Below are 17,288 nucleotides of genomic sequence, written 5' to 3' on the forward strand. Positions count from 1 at the left end.
ACCCCAGCTGGGGTGTGAGCAGGGCTTCTAAGGAGCAGCTGTCTCTGGGGGGTGGGGGGATGAGGGGCAAAGGCTGTTGCTCCAGCAACCAAGCAGGTCCCTCTCAGGCAGCTGCTCCAGACCCATGACAGAGGCGAAGGGTGGCCATCTGTGCTCCAGATGGGGCTCTCCTGCCACCTGTGCCCTGTTGCCAAGTGTCTGCCCCAAGACCTGGCCTGACAGCCAGAGGGGCCTCTCTGCTTTTGCCCCACAGACCTGAGACCCTGAAAGGCCTCCTGCTGCCTCGATTTCGAGGTTCACAAGGGTCTTCTGCCTTTCCAGGGTGGAGGGTCTTGTGGCCAGGCTTCCTGGGGAGCAAGGGGAGAGAGGCCGGAGCTCCCGGAACAAGGAGGTCTGGAGGCAGCTGTTGCAGCAGTCATGAACCTGTGTGCCACAGGCCATGTTAGTGGGCAGGTATGTACCTGCACAGGGTTTTTAAAACTTTGAAATAACTAACTCCACTGTAAAATCCAGAGGTTTTATTTATTTTAAGTCCATATTTCTGGCTTCTCTCACCTAGGTCTCCACATGTCAGCTGTGGGCCAGAGGAGTTAAGATGCCTGGTCTCCTGTAGACATTTAAACTTGTGATAACCATTCCAGGCTAACACACTTAGCTGGGGAAACTAAGGCCCAGAAAGGATTAGACCCTGTATAAGGTGTGCAGCCCACCATGGCCTCGCAGAGCAGACTGTTCTTACAGTGCCACTCCTCAAAGCTAAAAGCCTGTTCTCTCATCTATAAAACATCAGTGATGATTATCTCCCCTCCCAGGCCTGTGTCTGGAATAAAATAGTACCTGGCCCAGGAATCACTCGGTCACGATTTTTTAAAATCTGTACAAGAAATGCCTTGCCTAGAAGATGTTGCCAGAAGCATTGCTTGCTTTCCTTCTCTGCCCCCTTTCAGAAATGGTTATTTTTCAAATTGTTTCTGATGCCTGGTGCCTAGGGTTTGTTGAGCACTTATTCCCACGGCTTCATTGCTGAACTTTAAACAGAGTTGCTCCAAGCTTTACCTCCCACCAGATTGTGCTCCTGGGATGGGGGGCGGGGAGAAGGAGTGTGTGTGTGTGTGTGTGTGTGTGTGTGCCTGTCTGTCTGTCTGTCTGTCTGTGTCTGTGTGTGTGTGTGTGTGTGTTGGGGTCTGACCTGAAGAGAATTGAAGTCCTTACCCTGGGCTTTGGATTCCAACTCAGTGTCAGCAGTAAATTGTTCTTCCCTGAGCCTCAGTCTTCCCAGCTCCCAAATAGGGATTTGTTCATTCATTCAATAAATATCTGCTGAGCCCAACCACGTATTGGGCCTGGGGCTGGGAAGGCCTCGTAATTCTGTAAGGTATCCAGGGTCCCCACCCTCAGGAAACTGTTTTCGATGCTTAGGACCTCTGTCTGGTAGGGCAGAGAGACAAAAGATGAGGCAGTAAGTTGATCAATGTTTGATGAAACAGCCCTCCAAGAAAGAATACCAACTTTTGACAGGATGGTCTGGGAGGCCCTCCTTGAGGACATGGCCACTGAGCCAAGACCTAAGTGGGCAGCAGAGGCGAGAGCAGGCTGGGAAGGAGTAGGCGTGCGAAGATGGGCAGAATGGTCTCAGACAGGGAACAGCATGTTCAGAGGCCCCACATTGGGCGCATGCTTGGAGTGTTTGAGGAATAGCGAAGAGGCTGGAGTGGGCTGAGCCGGGGAAGGTGCAGGAACTGAAGCTGGGGAGAAGGGAGCAGGGGCCGGTGCCTGTTGTAGGCCAAGGTGGGCAGCTTCAGGAAGGGGGGAGCCTTTGAAAAGCTTTAGAAAAGGGAGGCAGTAATCCAGTTTGTCCTTAATTCCTCAGGCTGCTGTCTGGAGAGTGATGGTGGGTGAGTTGGGCCACTGACAAAGCAGGGAGACCCAAGGGTCGAAAGTGGAAGCCGAGACCAGGCTGGTGGGATGGAGAGAAGCCTGGCTCTGCAGCACGTGCCTTTGTAGCGGGGAGGGGCAGGGGAAGAGCAGGATGGGGATCCCTAGGCTGCTGGAGTGTGTCACTGAGTTCATGGGGTCCCCTCTCCAGGAGAGCAGGGCTGATGTAGGGGAGGAGAGATTCAGATTCATTCTGGACACACTCAGCTTGAGATGGCCTTGGCACCCCCCCGCCCCAGAACTGCCTGGTGTGCTGGGCTATTGAGATAGGAGGCGGTCCACCCTCCCACTCCTGTCAGGTCTGTGTGCTGTGAAATCCCAGCCGTAGCAGTTTGGAGGGACTTTATGAGGGATGTTGTGGGAAGGAGGAAGATACCACTGTTCCCATTGTCCAGGTCGCCTCAGGAAGCCAAGGACCCTGTCTGAGAGGAGGCAGCCCTCTTAGGCCTCCCTGTCTTCCATCAGCAGCTAAATTACCTCAGTTCCACTTTGTCAAGCTGTGCCCTGCTCAGATCTGATTTCCATGCTTTAGGCTGTCCTGCCCTGCTCCCTTGCTCAGGAGATCCCTCCCCCTGACTTTCCTTGCCCCTCAATCATTCCAGTCCATCCTGCCAGACGCAGTCAACTTTAATGTCTTCCAAAAAGGCCCCCAGCTGTCCTCCAGAAGGCGATCCCTCCCTCCTTCATCCAGAAACCACGGTAACTGGAGTTGCAGGGGCCACCCCAGGATTACAGAGCCTCTTCACGTCTGCCACCTCTTTGGATTCTTCTCAGTGCACACTGGGTGTCACAGTCCACTTTGTGGGTGGAACAGTTAACATGCTCAAGGCTGCTGCCTCTGCATGACCCTCGCTGAGCTGGCCCAGTGGACAGGGCATAGGGTAGGGGTCAGGCTTCAGTTTGAGTTCACACCCTGACCCTAACACTGCCTGGCTGGGAGGTGAGCTCAGGCTAGTTTCTCCATCTCTCTGAGCCTCATCCGGAGAACAGGGCAGTGACAGTCCTACCCCACATAGCTGATTTGAGGATTTCTTTGGCTAAAGTACAGTCTGTTCTCATTATTCCCAGTACTTACATTCATAATGTTTCACAAACACTAAATTAGCAAATTCTGAACCATCACTCCAATGGAAAATGCAGAGTCCCTGCACATCCACCAGCAGAAACCACCAAGATTTCTGTTAAAGACACCTTAATATATTGTCAGTTTATTACCACTGAACTAGGCCAACAGCACCGTAACTCAGGCCTGAAAAAGCTTATCTGACCTGTGTGTTTTCTCCATAAGGCACATCACAATCTTCTTTCACGTAGGAACTCTGGGCAGCACTTCAGCACTATACTTGGGGGCCATTTCAAACAGAAATCACCACCACCAAGAAACAAAAACAAAAAATTTGAAAACATGGCACTGAATAGACCAGGAAAAGGATACTTGTTTATAGCATGAGCTGAAACAAGAAGGTACTATTGCCTTGTTCAGCCTCAACTGGGAACCAGTGTGTTGGGTGACTCAAATTTTCAGGCTCTGTGCATGTCTGCAAATGGTGAGTGTTGACTGGGGGATTACAAGTGAATCTTAGTGAGTAGATGAACTCCTGTACAGAATCGTGAATAATGAGAACCAGGAGTAGATGGAGCACTTGCCTAGTAAGGTCTCCTGTTAGCACTGGAACCATTACCAGTAGGACTGCATCCTGGCTTCTGGACAAGGCTCCAAAGGCAAGGCCAGGACTCCCTGAGCTGTGTGTCTTTGTCTTCCCCAGCATGTTACCTCTGTAACCTCTTGGCTCCTGTGGACTTGAGGGTCTGAAGCAAGTATAGATTCTAGAAGCCACGTGTGCCCCCACTGAATAGTTTGTTCCAATTCCACTGGGTGGGTGGTGACACCATTGAAAGGTTGCAAACCAGTGGTATGATTGGATTCCTCAAGCAGCCCACTCGCCAGGGTGGGGAAGGGACAGGAAAGGCCAGACAAGAGGTTAGGGGGCCAGGGAGCAGCGATGTGAGACATTTAAGGGATTCTGGCTCTAGATGGGGGAGAAGGGAAGGATGGGAGAGGTAGTTAGGAGGTGTCTCGTTGTAGGCAGTTGGGAGGATCCCTAGGAGGGTGTTTAAGTGGGAGGTGCTACCAATCACTCTTACTAGAGCTTGAAATTAAAGGTTTTTCTGGGGTGGTGGTCACACCTGTGGCATGTAGAAGTTGCCGGACCAGAGATAGAACCTGCTCCACAGCTGTGACCAGAGCAGTAACAACAATGCCAGTTCCTTAGCCCACTGAGCCACAAAAGAACTCCTGAAATTAAAGTTTGACATAGTTACTCTTTTTTTAAATTTTTTTAGTCTTTTTAGGGCGGACCAGCGGCATATAGAAGTTCCCAGACTAGGGGTTGAATCGGAGCTGTAGCTGCTGGCCACAGCCACAGCCACCACAACAGGGGATCTGAGCCATGTCTGCAGTCTACACCACAGCTCATGGCAACACTGGATCCTTAACCCACTGAGCGAGACCAGGGATCAAACCCGCGTCCTTATGGATCTAGTTGGATTCGTTTCCACTGCGCCACAATGGGAACTCCCAACATGGTTAACTCTTAAGGCACAGTGAGGGAGGTGGCTTCAGACTGGCATGAGGAAAGTGGGCGTCACATGGGCCATCAACAAGAAAGTGGCTCTGAGCGGGCAGTCTGTCCCTGATCTGACACAGCTGCTTGGAGTTCTCCCCAGCTTCCCCTGCTCTGGAGAAAGAAACAGAGAAGGAGGGAGGAATTTGAGGCTAGGTGGGCGGGAGTCTTGAGTTCTCTTTTTACCATCGAGCACAAGTGAGCTGCCCGATTTAGCTGCGTGGTTTGACAGGTTACTCATTGGGTGAGAGAAGGTGGGATCTTATAAGCCATCAGCCCTTCCTCTGACAAGTCCTTTCCTAAGCCTGGCAAAGCCAACAAGGGAGTTCAGGGGGTCTGGCTCTGAGGTCAGCTCTGTCCACTCACATGGGGACTTGTGTTTGTAAAGCCTGATGCCATGGCTCCCACACTGTTTAGGTCACTTCTCCTTCAGCCTCCCTGTCAAGTTCAGGCCCCTGGGAACCAGCAGGCTGGACTGGGCTTCCGAGGCACTTGCAGGGGCCTGGCTTCCTGGGGTTGCTGAGTTCTCCAGGTCTCTGGAGGGATAGAGCCACAGCCACTCCTTAGCATCTGAAGCTCTGATTGGCTACCTTATACATCTTGACATAAAAAAAAAAAAAAAAAGGGAGTTCCCTTGTAGCTCAGTGGGTAAAGGAGCTGGTGTTATTGTCACTGCTGTGGCTCAGCTTGCTGCTGTGGCATGGGTTTGATCCCTGGCCCCAGAACCTCTGCGTGCTGTGGGTTTGGCCAAAAAAAATGCAGAAATAAATTCATTCTGACTTGCTAGAGTTCGCTGGATAAAATCTTGGGACAGAAGGCAAAAATGAAACAAAGGGTGCTTCTACTTAGGAGAAGCAAGGACTTGTGTGCTGCGCGGGGCAGGGAAGCTGGGCTGGATGTCTGGGGCCGGGGGCAGGCGGCATCACACAACTGGTTTCTGTCTGAGCCTTGATGTAAGGGACCAGAACGGCCAAGGTGAGGGCAGGAAAGCATGCAGCCTGCTGGCGCAGCAGTTCATCATGCACACACTGCTGTGGTTCAACAGATGCTTCACTCAGGATCTTCAAAATATGCACAGGGGGTACCCTTGTGGCACAGTGGGTTAAGGATCCAGCATTGTCATTGCAGCAGTCTGGGCTGGGCTGTTGTGGCATGGGTTCAATCCTTGACCTGGGAATTTCTGCAGGCATAGTCATATACAAAAAAGCTTTCCTAAAAAAAAAAATGTATATATACATATATATATATATATATGTAATTATACACGTACATGAACAAGGGCCAGCTGGAGGAGACAGTCACCCTGGGGTGATGTTCACCTCCAAGTTTCCTTGGCAAATTTGAAAGTCTTCCAGAGTGAATGGACACAGAGTTGGACCAACATGCTATGTTGGTGTAGATTGTGATACAGAGAACATCTCCCCAAGGCAAAGAGGGCCGTAGTCACATCCTTGCCAGAACCAGCATCTTGGGTCACTGAGGCACTTGCTTCTCTCTAGAGTTTAATTAGCAGATGCTGATTGTGTACCCTCTGGACTGGGCACTGGCTGCCGATACTCAAGGGACACACTCTCAGTCAGAGACATGGCCACGGCCCTCAGTGGTCCCGCTGATCCAGAGAAAGGAGAGCCAAAAAGGACGGGCAGTGGAGGGACCAGCTGGAAGGCAGGAAGCATGGAAGATGCAAAAGGGGTTCTTGCAGAAACTGTGCATGTGCAAAGGCTTTGGTGCATGAAGAGTGTGGCGTGTTTGGGAAAGGGTGCATTGGTTCTCTGAAGCTGGAAAGGGCATGCTGAGGGGGTGTGGGGGTGGGAGGTGAAGCTCTAAGGGTGGTGGGTGGGACCAAGCAGAAAGGGCTCCAGATTTGGGAGGGGACTAGAACTTTGGGTACTAAAGTGCTGGGAGACTTCGCTGTGGCTAAATCGTGATTTTTGGCAACTGAGGGGATGTTTTAGCAAAGATGAGGTTCCTTTTCTTATTCAACAAATATTTATCGAGAGCTCTCTATGCTTGAGATATTACCCCGGGCCTGGGATACGACCTGCCGTGCCAAGACAGACAGAGTTCCCCCAACTGCCCCAGGTCTGTAACCATCAGCAAGTAAATGCCTAGATGAGCTAATAATGGAACAGGTGCCCTGATGGAGATCCTGGATGATGGGAGAGCAAGGGGCAGTCAGGGGAGCCCCCCAGAGGAAGTGATATTTAAAACATGTGATGTTCCTTTCAGATGGGAGGAATAGCATGTGTAAAGGCCCCAAGGTGGGAAGAAGTGCAAGGCGGGGGAGGTGTCTGAGGAACACAGTGGCTGGATTGCACTCTCGGAAGAGGCGAAGGGAGGCGTTGGCCTGCGTTTCTTGGCATTTCACCTGTGTGAAATGAGAGCTGTCCTGTGGACTTGGGCCCTGTCCCCCTCTCCTGGAGGGGACAGTGGTCAGAGCTGAGGGTTACCTGCCACCTGGGGAAGCCCCGAGGCTCCAGAGTCCTCTCTGTTTGTCACACCACTTGTCTGGCTGTAACCTGTGCCCCAGGAGACAGAGAATCCAAGATCAGTTCACTTTTCCTCTTATCACATCTGGCCGTCTGGCCTGGCCTCTCTAGTTCACTTTCTCTCTAATGAGTGGCCACCTCATCCAGGGCTCAGAGTCTGAGTGTGCGTCAGCAGGGCTCTGGCCTCCACAACCCCAGAGAGGGAGGCAGGAGAGTCAATCTTCCGTCCAGACTCCTGGCTGTGTCCCATTGTCTCCCGGGGTGGAGGATGTGAGCAGGGTGCGTCCTTGCACCCACTGACTCCTCTAGGCCATTGTGAGCCCCTCCCCAGGGTGGGGGGGGGGGATTTGGGGTCACACAGCCTCAGCCAGGCTTAGAGCGCAGTTCTGGGTCCTCATGCTCACTGCTACCCCCTTGAGGATATCCCCCCCTTAAACATTCTGAGCCGATTGGGGCTTCACTTTTCTCATCTGGGCCAGAAAACTCCACCAAAGCCCTGCTTCCTTGGGATATCAGGCCAACCAAACAAATCCTAGGAGTCCCTGCTGTGACACACCAGGATCGGTGGCATCTCTGTAGCACCAGGATCAGGTTCAATCCCCAACATAGCACAGTGGGTTAAAGGATCTGGTGTTGCTGCAGCTGCGCCTTGGATCTGATCCATGGCAGGGAAACTCCATAGGCTGCAGGGCAGACCAAAAAAAAAAAAAAAAAGTCTGCTCTGTATGTCCAGTTCTTGGGAGAAACTCCCCCTGGGCTGGTCAGAGAACCAGTCCAGCCTCCCCACCAGTGGCTGGGGAGTGGTAAGAGTTTGGCTAACCCGCAAACCCCAGGCCTCTCTCCCTCTGTACCAGAAACCAGTCAGAGCCATGCCCACCCCGGGCTGTCTTGAGCCTTGACCTCTGTAATGTAGACTATATGATCAGTCTCTGTAGCCACACAACTGGTACATGACAGAGCTGGGGTCTGAACTCAGTTTGTCTGGTTCTCTCTTGCCCTCTGACTTGCAAATTCTCACCATCAAAAAAAACATGAGTCTCAAATGGTAGAATTTCAGACAGCAGGGAAAAGGAATTCAGAGCAGGAATCTCTCTTTCAGCCACAGTGAGGGAAGGCTTCATACTTAACCTTGAATGAGAGCCTTAATGGGAAAATGCTTTGAGTTAGTTAGTGAATACGGTGTGCTGTTACCTGGCTGGAACTCCTCCACCCCCTCTGAACAGACAAGGGTACTGAAAAGATCAGGGGGGCAGGGCAGGGACTTCTGTGAGACATTGTCCTGGCCTGGGAGTCAGGCCTCTGCTTTTAGTCTAGGCCCTTCCTCCTCCAGCAGTCAGGTCTCAGCTTGAGCGTGCATTGCAGACTGGCTCCAGGGCCCAGCAGGACGCTGGGGGGCACAGTGGTCGGTGAAAGCCCCAGACACCTTACAGCCCCAGGCCAGCAGGGAGGGGCCTGAGGCCAGGGGAGTAGGGTGCGGCGGGCTGTGCAGCTGAGCAGGTGTGGTTCCCATTCACTGTTGGCAGCTCTAGGCAAATCATCTAACCTTTCTGAGCCTCACGTGCCCCATCTATACAGTGGCATAATTGTCTCCCCACCTCACAGAGTCACTGTGAGGTGTAATTACAAAGTCATAAGCTGCTGAGCACAGCTCAGTAAGTGGCCCAACTTTTGGCTGCCATCCTCACCTCGTGGCCAGCTCAACACGGGAGCTCATCTTCTGAGCAGGCCTGTCCCTTTCCCACAGGGCAGGGCCCTGGAGGGTCATTCTCCTGTGGACTGAAGCCCTGCCTTCTGCCTGCCCTGCTGCCTTTGTTTTCCTGCCCATGTGCCACCCTTCTCAGGAGGGGAGTCAGAGACCACGGGTGTGTCTGTCTGGGGGATCCCCAAGCAGGACTGGGAGAGTTTGAACAGAGTAGGAATTGAATCCTCCTGGCTCTGAGCTCTCACAGCTCTTGGTCGCCTGGAATAGGCCGGGCTCCCAGCTCCTGGGCTTTTCTGTGGTGGCTTCTGTTGCTGTTGAAGCACTCCTGTCACGGCTGTTTTCTAGCTTTCTTGGAAGTCGGTACAGGGCCCGGCCTAATACATGTCTATCAGGTGAACAGATAGATGGGCCTTTGAAATGACGTTTTTTATTGTTAGGTAATTATAATTTAAATGCAGTTGTAGAAAATAATACAGAGGGATCCTGTGTATCCTTTACCCAGTTTCCCTCAGGGGTAAAATCTTGGAGAACTGTAGCATAATATCATAACCAGAATGTTGACATAGATCTAACCCACCAATCTTACTCAGATTTCACCATTTTCACTTGTGTCACCTGTGTGTGTATTTAGTCCGATGCAGTTTCATCCCATGTGCAGGTTCACGTATCCACTACCACAGTCAAGATGCAGATCCCCCACAATTCACACACACCAGGGTCCCCCCCCCCGCCGTCACCCTTTTATAACCAAGTCCCCATTGCCCTCTCGCCATAGGCTACCCACCAACCGCTGATCTGTTCCCATCTCAATAATTAGGTAATATCAAGACTGACTTATAAATAGAATCACACAGTATGTAACTTTTCAAGATTGCTTTTTCACTTGGTATAATTCACTTGAGATTCATCCAAGTAGTTGCCTGTATCTCTGGTTGATTTCTTTTTGTTGCTGAGCAGTGTTCCATGGTCTGGGTGCACCACAGCCATTCACCCATTAAAGGGCAGACATCTAGGTTGTGGCCAGTTTGGGCCTATGGCAGATAAAGCTGCCATGAACATTCATGTGTAGGTTTTTGAGAACATGTTAGTATTTCTATGGGATAAATGCCCAAGAGTGCAGTTTTTGGGTTGTATGGTAATTACATGTTAAGTGTTAAAAAAAAAAAAAAAATTGCCAAGGAGTTCCCTTCATGGCTCCCTGGTTAATGAACCTGACTAGGATCCATAAGGATTCAGGTTCAATCCCCGGCCTTGCTCAGTGGGTTAAGGATCTGGTGATGCCGTGAGCTGTGGTGTAGGTTGCAGATGTGGCTTGGATCCCATGTGGCTGTGGCTGTGGCGTAGGCCAGCATCTGCAGCTCCGATTCGATCTCTAGCCTAGAAACTTCCATATGCTGCAGATGTGTCCCTAAAAAAAACAAAACCAAAAACCAAAAACCTGCCAAGCCATCTTCCAGGGTGGTTGTATCATTTTACATTTCTACCAACCATGTGTGATACCACTTTTCCACATCTTCACCAACATTTGATGTTGTCACCATTCTTTATTTTGGTCATTGTGTTGGGTTTGTGTAGTGAGATCTCATAGTGGCAGATGGATGGATTCTGTGTGCCTTGTCCACAGCCCCTTTGGCACTGGAACTCATGCTGAGGATTTCCGTTGGGCCATCACCATCACTATCATTGGCAGCCCCTTGGAGGCAGGGCTGAAAGCCTCCGGCTCCCAGCCCTGGCCCCACCCACCCCATCCAGGTAGATGCTTGTTTCAGTCCCTGCTCCGGAGAGGGAGTTGGAGTTAAGGTGCTGAGAAAAGCTCTTGGATGTGACCCAGCCCCTCACAGCAAGTAGCTGCTGCTGTTTGAAAAGCCCCTCCTATTTCAGACCAAAAGGTCAGCATTTATGAAGCCATCTGTGGGCCTCTGGTTTGGAGCCCCTGCTGGGGGCCAGCCTTGGGCCAGGCTCAGATTGGGACTCTGAGATCCCAACGCACACTCACCCACCATGGCAGGTCCTGGTTCCTTGAATCTTGATGGAAAACAAGGCGTCTGTCTGGACGTGATGGCGTCTTAGGGGAGCTGGACTGGTGTGTGGGGTTTTCATATAATGGGGAAGGGGAGTGGCGGGGGAAGGGTAGTTGAGCTCCGACTGGTGTGTTAGTCTTTGACCCGATAGGAAGGGGCAGCCCCACAGAGAGAATAGGGGTGGCGGGAAGGTAGAGCAGGAGGAGAGGACCAGGGAGGGGAGTAGTAGGTCTCTCAGTGACCTTGAGGACAAGCAGGGGCAGTCCTTTCTTAGCTGCCCTGACTGCTACTCTGCTATCACCATCAAGCCTGCCCAGCTGAATAATACCTCTGACTAGAGCAAAGGGTGTGTTTGGTCCGTGTGGGCATCCTCCACTGGACTTGGTCTTGATTCAGCATGTGGATAGGAAGGGCCCATGTCTGACTGTCTTGGTCACTGCTGTGTCCGACCCCCCATTCTCCTGTTGCCTAAGTCCTTGCTGAGGCCAGACCTAGGGTCGGGTCAGGTAGGGCCCAGCCCTGAAAGGGGCTCCAGAGGGCTGGGGGCCTCATCTTCTCCCCACTCTCCTCTCACCCATCTGCAGGCTCATCATGCCTAGTGGCGTATAAGAAGACCCCGCCACCGGTCCCTCCACGCACCACGTCAAAGCCGTTCATCTCCGTCACGGTCCAGAGCAGTACCGAGTCTGCCCAGGACACCTATTTGGACAGCCAGGACCACAAGAGTGAAGTGACGAGCCAATCCGGCCTGAGCAACTCATCGGACAGCCTAGACAGCAGTACCCGACCGCCCAGCGTGACACGGGGTGGAGTCACCCCAGCCCCTGAGGCCCCCGAGCCACCCCCAAAACATGCAGCTCTGAAGAGCGAACAAGGGACGCTGACCAGCTCCGAATCCCACCCTGAGGCCGTCCCCAAAAGGAAACTGTCATCTATAGGAATACAAGTAGGGGCTCCTTTCGCACTCTGTTCTCGGCCCACGCCGTACACCTGCCTGCGTGTAATTACATCTGGCGGAGGCCCACTAGGTCTCCTGGGTGAAGGTGGTTTGTCTGTCTGTTTTGGGGGGTCGGCCTCAAGCGGCTGAACCAAATTCCACCCATAGCCACACCTTCCTCGCGTTTGCCCAGGTCTGCTGCGAGGTCTGCAGCTGTGGGCACGCAACCCCACTCCAGCCATGGGTTGTCCCAGTGAATGTAGTTACACTCAGCCAGCCATCTCCTGTCCACTGTTTGCCTGTCCACTGTCTGTCTGTTCACTCCACCCTTTGCCCTGCCAGCTGACGCGTGGGAGGCGGGACTGGCCTAACAGTTCTCTGATCCAAGGTCAGCTCGGGTACGGAGGTCACAGCCCCGCCTGGCGGTGGGAGCAGCCTGGAGCATAGACGCCGAGGGCCAAGGGCCCAGGACCCAGGGCCTCGAGCCTTGGGGGTTGCTCGAGAGGAACTTTGCCCAGAGCCCTCTCGGGCCTTGGGGACAGGTAGGTGGCTTCAGGTGCCAGGCCTGTGTCAGATTGAGAAGTGGGATATCAGTCCCCACGCCTCCCTCCATGAGAAAGGACCAAGGCAGATAATTCCCCAGGACCAAGTGGCCAAAGCCAGCAGACCCTTCTGGAAGCCAAGCTCCTGGGGCACCCACAGCCATGGCATACAACGACAGGGTGCGCCAGCTTCCCCTCCACTGCCTCATTGCACCTCTTGAATGCACCTGACATCAGTAAGCTCTCTGCTGTTGGCTGAGTGGGGTCGTGCCTTGCAGCTTTCAAGAGTTGCTTTAAATCCAGAGCTAGAGGACTCTCCCCGCCCCAGCTGGACCTCCAGACTAAAGGGGAGCATGCTCAAGGCTAGGAGGGAGGGCAGCTACATTGGGCCTAAGAGCTTGGGGAAGGCAGCACCCCCCCAAACCCAGGGGGTGATGGAGGAGGTCAAGGTGGTGTGCACTGTGGCTTGGGTTGGAGAGGATCTCCGTTTCCCCAGCCACCGCTGAGCAGTTGGCCAAGCAGGTGGCAAAGCACCAGGATTGCAGAAGGAACATGGAGCTCTAAGAGGGCTGAATGGAAGGCTCACTGGCCTGTTTCCTGCACTTGCCTGAATTTTTAACCCCCAGAGGGGCAGCTCTGGGCTTCAGTTTGCCAACATATACAAGAAGAAAGTTGCCCTGGAGACTTTAGGTTTTTCTGGGCTCCTTCATAAGGGGTCAAGTCCCTGCCCTGTACAGTGCTCAGGAGGGATTCTGAAGAACACAGAAAGTAGCCTCGTCTCAGGGTCTTCGGGCAGCCCCACCCTCTTCTTGACCAAACCAGATGCTCTTTCTTATCTTTCCAGAAGACCAGGAAGAGAGTTAGGCTCACCCCAGTTCCTTTGCTCCGAAGTTCACCTCGGGTTGAGTACTTTAGCTCTTGGTCCCACACAGGCTTCTCCTCCCCTGGATTCACCCCGCCGCCACCACCCACTCTCTAAGCAGCTTCTTGAGGGCCGGCAGTGCTGCAATCCCTGAGCTGGCCCTCTCTGAAGGAGAAAGGTGGCTGCACCCCCATGGTGAGGAGGAGCCTGACACTCCCCACCCCTGCCCCAGAAAGCCTCCCTGGCCTCTGTGAAGCCAAGAGACTGGAAAGTCTCCAGGTTCCAAGGATGCCCCAGCAACCCTCATCCCACCCCAGGGTGTCTTAGCCCTGGATCAGTTTTGGGTTCTCCGTCGTTTATGAGTGATGGTGGAAGGGCTGGCCTGACTGCTCTGTGGCCACGTACCTCTGTCCCAGAAAAGAAAGGTAGGCCCAGGCCATCACTGGTATAAAGAGCTTTGCACGTGGTCCTAGCCCCGGCCCTTCCTGCTGCTCCCCAGGCCCACCCAGTGCTGAAGATCACCTCAACCAAGTGTGATCGAGCCTCAGGGCTGGCATCCCATAGGGCCCAGGGACTTAGCAGCTTTCAGATCCAGAACTGCTGTCCGCGGTTTGCCCCTAGTGCAGGTGCCTCCTGTCTGCCCTTCAGCTGCAGGGTTGGGGGAGTGATCTTTGCCTGAGACAGCCCTGCTTCTACTACACCAGATAACGGCTGTGGCTTTGTGTGTGTGTGTGTGTTTTCTTTCTCTTTCGTTGTCCTTTTTTTTTTCTTCTCTCCGATGCGTGTAAAGGAGAGGACTAGAAGGAACGGTTCCCACCTCTCGGAGGACAACGGACCCAAAGCGATCGATGTGATGGCACCCTCCTCAGAGTAGGGAAAGCCAGTCATCTCCACCCCATCCCACCTCCCGCCCACCTGCCCGCCCGCCTCCGCGCGAATGAGCAGTGCCCGGCTTAACCTGGTCCGGCCTCGGGCCCACGTGCAGTGTCCGCATGCCTCGTATCCGTCTGTCCACGCGTCCGTTTGCGTCGTCCCACTAATGTGAATTTCAGCAGCAAGTGTGGTGTTTGTTTTTTATTTTTGTCTTTGTCTCCGTGCCGTGGCTGTCGTTGTCCTTCAATAAGGTTGACTGCATTCAGCCAGTGCCAAAAGAGGAGCCCAGTCCCGCTACCAAATTCCAGTCCATCGGGGTTCAGGTAGAGGACGACTGGCGGTAAGTCGCACAGAGGTGGTGGCTGCCTCTCCCCTCTCCTCCCCCTCCCCCTGCTCTCACCTCTCCTGCGCCTTCTCCTCCTGCTCTCCCTAACCCACTGCTCCTTGCTGGATTTCTAATAACCAAGCTGGGTTTGGGGTGCGGGCGGTGGCCCAGGCGTGGGAGGCCGGGCGGGCGGGCGGGTGGGCCGATGAGCGCTTGCTCTGTGAGATTCATCAGCCCAGGGGGCCGAGGCCGGGTGGAGACGTGGCCCGACACCTCGATGTCGGTGGTCGTCCTGGCCCCACTGCAGTAAACAGGCAACCTTATGACCTTGTCCGTGTGTGCGTGTGTGCGTGTGGGCGGGCGGGGTGGGGCAGGGGCTGAGCAGAGAATGAGACGGGGGCTGTGGGACCCGCTTCAGGCGCATGGTGAGCAGACGATGCATCCGTTTCTCTGTCTCCCGTGTGTCCGGGTCGGGGTGGCCTCTGGTCTCTGGCCCTCTTGGTGACTTGAACCTTCCTGTTCCCACCCCACTGCTCCCCCACCCCACAGAAGCAGCGCCCCCTCGCATAGCATGTCCTCCCGACGGGACACCGACTCGGATACCCAGGATGCCAATGACTCAAGCTCTAAGTCATCTGAGAGGAGCCTCCCGGACTGTACTCCACACCCCAACTCCATCAGCATCGATGCCGGCCCCCGGCAGGCCCCCAAGATTGCCCAGATCAAGCGCAACCTCTCCTATGGAGACAACAGCGACCCTGCCCTAGAGGCATCCTCGCTGCCCCCACCCGACCCCTGGCTGGAGACCTCCTCCAGCTCCCCAGCAGAGCCAGCGCAGCCAGGGGCCTGCCGTCGAGATGGCTACTGGTTCTTGAAGCTTCTTCAAGCAGAGACGGAGCGGCTGGAAGGCTGGTGCTGCCAGATGGACAAGGAGACCAAAGAGAACAACCTCTCTGAAGAAGGTGGGTGCAGCGAGGCCGGCCCCCTGTGGGGAAGGTGGGGTGCACAGCTAGTTCTCCAGCTTCCAGCTGGTCAGCCCCCGGCCTCCAAAGGAGAGGGGCTCTTAGCTTCTCCTCTTGGGTCAGTTGTGAGCGCACCTTGTATTTCTCTTCTTTCCTTTCTTCTATCCATCCACCTACCTAACCAGACTTTTTCCAGAAAGGGTTTATGGCAACAGCTGCTAATTGTGGGGGCCGTGGGATCAGCTGCCTACATTTTTGAATTGTAGGGTTTGAATCCCAGCTCGTCCCTTACTAGTGAGGTGACCTTGGTCAAGTTCCCCTGAGCCTCAGTTTCCTTACCTGTGATGTGGAGATAATCCTACCCTCGAACATGGCAGTGCACGTACAGGGCCTGACGAAGTGCCGAGCACAGAAAGTTGGCACCGTTATTATGCCTCTAGCTGCTCCTTATTGAGCACCTCCTGTGTACCAATCACCACGGATCTAACTGTGGGCCTCCGCAGGATGTGGGGAACTATGCATGGATGAGACGGAAGCCATCTGCCTTCCCACTTAGGTTTCTACTGAACCATGCCTGTTTCCAAAAATAACCCCCCTAGAAATTAGTTCAAGAAAGAGCTAGAAATATGCAGGGGTGCCTGGATTCACAGGCGGTTCATTGGAGGGCTGATTTGGAGGCGGGCCCCTGGGAAGCTCTAGCCCCCAGCTTGCTCCCCTCCATAGAAGGTGCAGGAAGGACAGGTCTCCAGAGGGAGTATCCAGAAGGTGCGGGGCCAGCACCCCACCTGCACCTGCTGGGGTGGGGCCTGAGGAAAGCACCCCCAGATGATTCGGAGTCCCTGGGGTCACTCTCTCTAGGCCATTCCCCGGGTTCGATGTCATACTCACTGGTGTGCAGGGAACTGTTGTGAGGTATATAGCTAGTAACTTTTTACAATAATAGTATTTTCTACAAAATCAGAACAGAGGCAGGGGCCGGAGGGAACATTGAAGGATTGGGGGGGAGAGTGCTGAACAGCTCCTGACGGAAACCGTCCAGCCCTCTGCCCTCCCTCTGCCTTTCCGGCTTCAGCTCTCGTCAGCTGTGTGTTCTCATGTTTACATTCATGTTCATTTTTTTAACGGGATTACCTCTTATTTCCTCTTTTCAATTAGTCATCATTATGTAATTGACTTCCTGCTGTAATAGTTTAGAATTTAGCTCTGCCATCTCCACTTCCTGTGCCCCCCCCATATATTACATCAGTTTGGGGTTGCAAAACAACCAACATTTTCTGTTTACCATGAGCCTGTAAATACTGTTCACTGCAGAGCCTAGTGGTATATTATGATTTCATTTTCTTATACCTTTTGTTTTTGCTAAAATGGATGGTTGCCTCATCCTTTTTATACACTTCATGTGTCTAAGCTCTTATTTGTAGTTTTTTCTCTGTGCTCCAGCAGATCCACCAGCCCTCATCAGTATTATTCTCCAGCTGTGCGGTCCTATCAGATAATCTCATGATCTCATATTTTTCCTGGTGTCCTCTGTCCTCTGCTCTATCTGGCCTGGTTGCTTTCTGGGCCTGCTCCCTGGCTGCTGTCCAGAGACTTTCCTTTTCATCATCTGGGACTCCCCTTGGCTGCTTCCCGCTTTTGGGGCCACACGGTCTTCTGCTTTGTTGGTTTTAGTCCCTCCCTTTACTGGAGCACACCTTCAACTGGAGATAAGTTTTTGGAAACCACACACCTTTATTGAGACTTCACAGAGTTTGGCTTGGTGTAAAGTTGAAAATAATAAATACAAATTATTTTTTTATATAACATATATAAATATTAAAATAAAATTGAAAATGACTTTCCCTCAGAGTCTTAAAGAGGCTGAGTGTATTTAGCTTCCATTTCTTGTGCTGGAAAGTCTGAGGCCATTCCAGTTCTCAGGCCTTAGAATTCTTTTATCCCTGGATGCTGTTAGGATTTTCACTTTACTTCTTATGAAATTCCTCAGTGATGTGCCAGGGAATGAGTCTTTGTGCC

At 53.1% G+C, this 17,288-nt stretch overlaps 1 protein-coding gene and 1 long non-coding RNA gene across 27 annotated transcripts in view; one reads left to right on the forward strand and one right to left on the reverse strand.

The window, feature by feature from the left end:
* Positions 1-17,288, forward strand: part of DLGAP4 (DLG associated protein 4) — a 251,556-nt gene that overhangs the window by 200,439 nt on the left and 33,829 nt on the right. For 13 of the 26 annotated variants that reach the window (XM_085003824.1, XM_085003823.1, XM_085003822.1 and 10 more), the window contains 3 exons: positions 11,356-11,717; positions 14,237-14,325; positions 14,860-15,272. In XM_085003824.1, coding sequence (XP_084859950.1) covers positions 11,356-11,717; positions 14,237-14,325; positions 14,860-15,272 — 864 coding nt within the window. Of the gene's footprint in view, positions 1-11,355; positions 11,718-13,902; positions 13,983-14,236; positions 14,326-14,859; positions 15,273-17,288 lie in introns of all 26 variants that reach the window. The other 13 variants (XM_021077876.2, XM_085003826.1, XM_085003837.1 and 10 more) reach the window with 2 other exon arrangements.
* LOC146395287 (uncharacterized) lies at positions 1,724-5,183 on the reverse strand. Its single transcript, XR_014832296.1, has 2 exons — positions 4,437-5,183; positions 1,724-4,212 (listed from the first exon to the last, which is right to left on the reverse strand). It is a non-coding gene; the product is annotated as an uncharacterized LOC146395287 (long non-coding RNA).

This window comes from Sus scrofa, chromosome 17 (genome assembly GCF_054392235.1).
Source record: "Sus scrofa isolate SSC_HxYL_T2T_F1_AM1 chromosome 17, Sscrofa_HxYL_maternal_Yorkshire_Landrace_v2.0, whole genome shotgun sequence".
Lineage (NCBI taxonomy): Eukaryota > Metazoa > Chordata > Mammalia > Artiodactyla > Suidae > Sus > Sus scrofa.